Below are 6,324 nucleotides of genomic sequence, written 5' to 3'. Positions count from 1 at the left end.
GGATAACATATATAATATAAAATAAACTCAATGGAAAGAAAGAAAGAAAGAAAGAAATCTTCACCTCCTTCACATATTTATATTAATTAAACAAGAAACAAAGTAAGCAGAAAACACCAGAGTTGATTTCTTATTTTCTCTGGAGATCAGAGGTTCGATCCGGTCCCGTCACGGTTCTGACGTTGTGTGAAGGTGAGGAAGAGGAGGCAGGAATGTGTCCTGCAGGCCGCCACACGCCCTCCTGCAGTCACGTTCTCCGGAACAAACTGTCAGTCCAACAGAACCAACAGAACCGAGCCCTGCTGAGAGGACATGAGAGGATACCGAGGCATAAAATACACTTTATTCATCTTCTGCTACTTCTTCTGGGTGAGTCAGAACCGGGTCGGGTCACAGGTCCACCTCTGAGGGTTTACAGAACCTGACCTGACCCAACTTTACCTGCAGAATTAAAGAAACAAAACTTTCAGAGGAAGTTAAGTTTCAGTCAGGATGAAATCTGTCAATAAAACAACACAGCATCCTCTTCCTCAGTATCTTCATCATAAGTGAATCAAATATCCTGTTTGTGATGAATTAAACAGTTTGAGTTTTTGTCGTTTGTACTAAAATATAAAGAGGCAAAACAGGAAGTGGAAAATGGAAGTGTGGACATGTCTTCATGTTTCTGCAGGTTGTGAGCGCCGTCCTGATCGCTGTGGGGATCTACGCCAAGATCGCCAAAGAGAAAGGTGATCCGCTGTCAGACTGAGTCCGTTGGACATGAGACGTCTCAGTGAATGGATAAAAACCCAACAAGGTTCTAGTGAGGAACACATTCCTGAAGACAAAGTGTCCAAAGCGTTGCTGCCTGATGATGAATAAAACTTTTCTGTGGTTTTATCTTTATTTATTTTTAATAATGTTTACAGTTATTTTACCCCCATCAGCTGTGAGTTGTACCTGACTGTCAGGATGCTCGGTCCACGTTTCCCCTCGGGTCATCTCGTTTCAGGACTTGGATTGGTCAGGACCAGGTTTTGGTTCTGGTCTCCACCTGTGTGTGTGTTTGTGTGTTTAGATGTGGTGGACACGCTCGCGGTGGACCCGGCTCTAGTGCTGATTGTTGTCGGGTCGTTGATGTCCCTCATCACATTCCTGGGATGTTTCGGAGCCCTGAGGAACGCCACCTGCCTGCTGAAGATGGTACGACTCCAGCCAGACCCTTTTTTTCAGACTGATCATTTAGCAGGCGCTCCGATCCATGAGGGTTCTGCAGATCCGAGACCAAAGACATCTTCTAGATGGACATGAACACTTTGCTCTGACAGGTTCTGGTAACTCTTTGTGGAACCGCGGACGGTGGTTCTGGTTCTGGTCTGATGAGTTTGTAATTAAATGTGTTGAGATGCTGCCATGTGAATGGCTTCTTAGATAACTGTTACCAAAGTGATTGAGCAGATGGACATAATAAAGTGGCCGGTTAGTGTATGGTACTAATACTAAGCTAAAGTACGCAGCTGTACGAAGTTAATAATAAACAGACATGATGATGTCACTGCATGTGTTCTATTTGAAGACAGTGGCAGCTGAGACCTCAGAGTCATGGAGGTCATGACAGGAACAGTTGGGTATCATTGGCGTACAGTAGACATGACAGGAACAGTTGGGTATCACTGGTCTATAGTAGACATGACAGGAACAGTTGGATATCATCTGCGTACAGTAGACATGACAGGAACAGTTGGGTATCATTGGTGTACAGTAGACATGGCAGGAGCATGTGGGCATCATCGGCATAGAAGAGGTCCAGGATGTCACAGGTGTAGAAGATTGGGCCAGTAAAGCAAAAAGAAGAGGCCCAAGGAAAAAGACTTAGGGTTCCTCTCAGGAAAGACTTTTCTGGTATAAGTTSAAGGAACTCCAGGCAAATATGACTCTAAACAAGATAAGACCTTTGTATGACGATGGTCTAAGGAACCACAGTTAGTTGAATGTTTCTGTTAATCTGCCAAACCAACAAAAGATTTAAAGTTGTGTTTCCTCCTGTAGTTTTTGGCCATCCTGGCAGCCGTCTTCCTCCTGCAGATTGCAGCCGGAGTTGTGGGATATGTTTTTACAGACATGGTAACYTTTCAGAAGCAGTGTTCTAAGTTTAGAGTTAGAAGTACCAACATGACGATGCTGTTGTTTCAGGTGATGGACAGGACCGAGAAGCTCATGATGAAGGCCATCGTCCGCTACAGGGAGGACCGGGACCTGGAGAACGCCATCGACTTCATCCAGAAGAAGGTGAACAAAATCTTTTTTTTAACTTATTCTTTTGAACAGTTAAAGTGGAGACATATTTACATCCATATACAGTTGTTCATCAATGTCCATATTAGCTGATTGTAAAAGTTGTGTCATCCATTCTAGGTATTTGTATTTTCTTTTTGAATTATGTTGTGTGAGACACCCCAAATACAGTGTCCTACATGATCTGGGTAATTCATATCATGTTATTTTATTCAAAGTAAGACATTATGTTATCCCAGTATCCATATATCTTTTGACAGGACCAGAAAATGTGTGGCCTACATCCATCTGACCACAGAGTCTCCAGCATGGTTGTGGGCTGGATACCATCCTCTTCCTAATCTTCGGGGTTATGAAAAATTTAACCACATTTTTCCAATTGAATTCTTTTCATATACGGGAGCAGGTGGCTGTAAACTGTGTTTCACAGATTTTAAACCATTCTTCCTCACTATATGTTCCTTCAGCTCCTTTTCCCATTTTTCTTTAATCTAAATAGTAGATGTTTTCCGGTCTGCCATCAGCCCCTGGTACAGTGCTGAGATACTGTAACTCTACATTTTTTCCCCTCGTAGGCTTTCTGAAATATCTCATTTATTTTACTTATGTTAGTTTTTACCTCTTTCTCATAATACTCTCTTATCTGTAAGTAACGATATTAATCTTGACCATCCAGTCCAAAGTTTGTCTTTAAGGTATTAAAACAGCAGCTTTTCTACCATTTTACACATCGCAGTCAGACCATTACCTGCGCACTGTTTTAACCCTTTATCAAACGAGAACCTTTCTTGGACTAATTAAACTTTGATGCAGAGAGACTGAGTTCTGCTCTTTGTTCTGGGTCCAGTTCCAGTGCTGTGGTGTAGAAGGCTACAAGGACTGGTCCCACAACGTCTACTTTGAGTGTTCAGACACAAACCCCAGTGTGGAGGCCTGTGGGGTTCCCTTCTCCTGCTGTGTTCGCTTGAAGAACCAGGTCAGATTGATTGGACCCAAGTCTCTCTGAGAACTCTGCAGTGTGAAATAAAGATTCAGTTCTTGGTGCCAGAACCTCATGGAGGTGATGGTTCTGATTTTATGGTTCCTGACTTAGAAATAGAAGCTMTTGGGAACAAAATGAGACCTAAAAAGTTCTTCAGAGATGCTGAATGTCCTTTTCTGATTTGTCCATGTCCTCCATTTTGGTCCAAATCAGGTTTGGTCTCTGGTCTTCTTGTGTTTGCAGACTGTGCTCAACACTATGTGTGGCTACGGGACGCAGCAGATGGAGGAGCGTTCAGCCGGACAGAGCATCTTCACCGTCGGCTGTGTGGAGAAGATCATCTGGTGGGCCAAGAGCAACCTGTGGCTGGTGGCCGGTCTGACCGCGGGGCTTCTGCTACTCGAGGTARACCGGACCAGAATCTACGGTCCGGTCTTAATGAGCCCAGTGTCTAACCTGTTGATGTCCCCCCCTGTGGCAGGTGTGCATGATGTCTCTGGCCGGGGCACAGATCTCCTGGATAAAGAAGGTCCAGCAGAGACAGAAAGAAACTGAAGCTCAAAGTAGATCAGAGAAGAAGGAGAGACTGTGGTTTCCTGCGTTCGCAGACTTCAACGACGAATAAAACCGTCTGAAGATACGATTCATGCTGTGAATATTCCACCTAGCTTTAAGGATCTTTCAGCTCCTGCCTCACATAGAAACAAGAGTCTAAAAGCTGTCTGAGCCACAGTGTCAATAAAAGAGTCAAGGCTCTGCTCCCTGGTGTGTAAGGTGCTGGGTGACATGCATTCCTCCAAGTACTGCATGAAGCTAACCACCGCTCGGCTGAGACTCAGATCAGCAGCGTGTCTTTGCAGGGATTAGGTCTCGTGCCTGCTCTCGCTCGTCCACCGGGATTATTGATTGTGGGGGTGGAGCTACACAGAAGGTCAACTTACATCAATGAACCAGTTCCTGTCAGCTAATGCTTGAAGACAGAGTAACAGGGAACAGTTCCGTTGAAACTAACTGGATCTAAAACTATTAGAACTAGATAAGAACAGAAATAAAACTAAAATAAAATAGTTTTATTTTCCAGAATAAAACAGGCAGAATATAAAAAACACTTGAAGCTAACGGCTGAAACAGTGATGGTGTGCATTGGCAGGTAAACACTGAGGTTGACCCAACTGATTAAGGCAGCTCTACATTTTCTTCTTTACTTCCACTGACAAGGTCAAAGGTCATATGTGATGACTCCAGGTCAAAGGTCAGATGTGATGACTCCAGGTCAAAGGTCATATGTGATGACTCCAGGTCAAAGGTCATATTTAACGACTCCAGGTCAAAGGTCAGATGTGATGACTCCAGGTCAAAGGTCATATCTAATGACTCCAGGTCAAAGGTCAGATGTGATGACTCCAGGTCAAAGGTCATATCTAATGACCTCAGGTCAAAGGTCAGATGTGATGACTCCAGGTCAATGGTCAGATGTGATGACTCCAGGTCAAAGGTCATATCTAATGACTCCAGCTCAAAGGTCAGATGTGATGACTCCAGCTCAAAGATCAGATGTGATGACTCCAGGTCAAAGGTCATATCTAATGACTCCAGGTCAAAGGTCAGATGTGATGACTCCAGGTCAAAGATCAGATGTGATGACTCCAGGTCAAAGGTCATATCTAATGACTTCAGGTCAAAGGTCAGATGTAATGACTCCAGGTCAAAGGTCATATCTGATGACTCCAGGTCAAAGGTCATATCTAATGACTCCAGGTCAAATGTCATATCTGATGACTCCAGGTCAAAGGTCATATCTAATGACCTCAGGTCAAAGGTCATATCTAATGACTCCAGGTCAAAGGTCATATCTAACGACCTCAGGTAAAAGGTCATATCTAATGACTCCAGGTCAAAGGTCATATCTAACGACCTCAGGTAAAAGGTCATATCTAATGACTCCAGGTCAAAGGTCATATCTAATGACTCCAGGTCAAAGGTCATATCTAACGACCTCAGGTCAAAGGTCATATCTAATGACTTCAGGTCAAAGGTCAGCACAGTTTGAAGGTTAACTAACACTGAGGATCAGCTGCTGAACATCCATGTGGTTTCACAGCCCAACATGGAAGGAGGGTGATAATAATTTGGCTAACCATAACCTCCACTATACAAATGAACACAAACAGGCAAAAACATGATACAACAACAATAACAACGACAACAACAACAGTAGTAAATAATGCTGCAGCTTCACAGGAAGCCAGTCAGAGCGCATGCCCGCATGCTGAGGAAGAGGAGGAGGTCTGAGAGATGAAGAGCACTTGGTTTGTAAACTTTGGGGGCGGGGCTCTGAGCCACAGAGTCATTGCAGTTCACACCTGAGAGTCACAAGTGAGTCTGTGAGATCTGGTTGGGTTCTGAAACCTCCTGATGAACTGTTCTGGTTCTAAAGTCTGGATCTCTGGATCCAGCTGTAGTGAGGACCAGGTCTCTGAACCCAGCTGTGATTCTTAGAGTCAGGTTCGATGAGTCCTGTCCAGTTCCTGGTCCAGAGATGGGTCCAGTGAGTCAATCTCAGAGTCAGATGTGTTTGGACCAGTTTCTGCCACGCTCCTGTTTGTCACACCTGGCAGATGTTGTAGTAGACGGTGTGGGCCTGCCTTTGGCTCAGTGGGTCGCCCACGGTGTCAAACACGCTCCCTCTGTGGGCGTGGAGCTCTGTCATGGGGATCTGGACGCTGTGGGAGTTGCTGTGAGGACTCTGAGTCCCGTATGACGGAACCGTCTGCAGAGGAAACAGAACCAGGTAAAGCTGAGCACATGGAAGAACGTCGCCCCCCGGTGGCCCGGCGGGTCAAATTTAGTTAGGTTTTGATTTTATTTTTTATTGTCTGTTAAGTAATTTAATATTTGTTCCGTCAAACCCACACGGCACAGAGCTGTAATCTAAACAAGAACCCACCTTGAGGGCCTCAAAAGAACAACAGTTTTTAACTTCCGCATTGATTTTGAATAAGGTGTAATACACTTTCTCACCACTAGTAGCAGTAGTGCACCACTCAGATGTTTAACAACTTTTT

At 44.4% G+C, this 6,324-nt stretch overlaps 2 protein-coding genes and 1 pseudogene across 4 annotated transcripts; 1 reads left to right on the top strand and 2 right to left on the bottom strand.

Moving 5' to 3' along the window:
• The first annotated feature begins 274 nt into the window (after nucleotides 1–274).
• Nucleotides 275–4,017, top strand: zgc:113223 (tetraspanin-33). Of its 3 annotated transcripts, XM_014031484.1 has the most exons (8): nucleotides 275–369; nucleotides 674–731; nucleotides 1,061–1,185; nucleotides 2,032–2,106; nucleotides 2,176–2,271; nucleotides 3,125–3,253; nucleotides 3,503–3,664; nucleotides 3,741–4,017. In XM_014031484.1, the coding sequence occupies exons 1-8, from the start codon at nucleotides 313–315 to the stop codon at nucleotides 3,882–3,884; spliced, it is 846 nt and encodes a 281-aa protein (XP_013886938.1). In that variant the 5' UTR covers nucleotides 275–312; the 3' UTR covers nucleotides 3,885–4,017. The 3 variants fall into 3 exon arrangements, with proteins under 3 accessions (XP_013886938.1, XP_013886939.1, XP_013886940.1); XM_014031485.1 differs by lacking the exon at nucleotides 2,032–2,106 and having other exon boundaries at nucleotides 291–369; XM_014031486.1 differs by lacking the exon at nucleotides 3,125–3,253 and having other exon boundaries at nucleotides 291–369.
• Nucleotides 4,018–4,582: 565 nt separating this feature from the next.
• LOC106534745 (uncharacterized) lies at nucleotides 4,583–5,272 on the bottom strand (the record flags this gene model as incomplete). The annotated part of the gene is given in 1 exon segment (XM_014031478.1): nucleotides 4,583–5,272. A coding segment is annotated over 1 exon segment (690 nt), but the record flags the coding sequence as incomplete, so codon positions are not given.
• On the bottom strand, nucleotides 5,261–6,031 carry LOC106534752 (excitatory amino acid transporter 5 pseudogene; annotated as a pseudogene).
• Nucleotides 6,032–6,324: the final 293 nt, after the last annotated feature.

This window comes from Austrofundulus limnaeus, unplaced genomic scaffold (assembly GCF_001266775.1).
Source record: "Austrofundulus limnaeus strain Quisiro unplaced genomic scaffold, Austrofundulus_limnaeus-1.0 Scaffold1260, whole genome shotgun sequence".
Lineage (NCBI taxonomy): Eukaryota > Metazoa > Chordata > Actinopteri > Cyprinodontiformes > Rivulidae > Austrofundulus > Austrofundulus limnaeus.
Note: the sequence above shows the minus strand (reverse complement) of the source record. Positions and strands in the feature narration are given on the sequence as shown.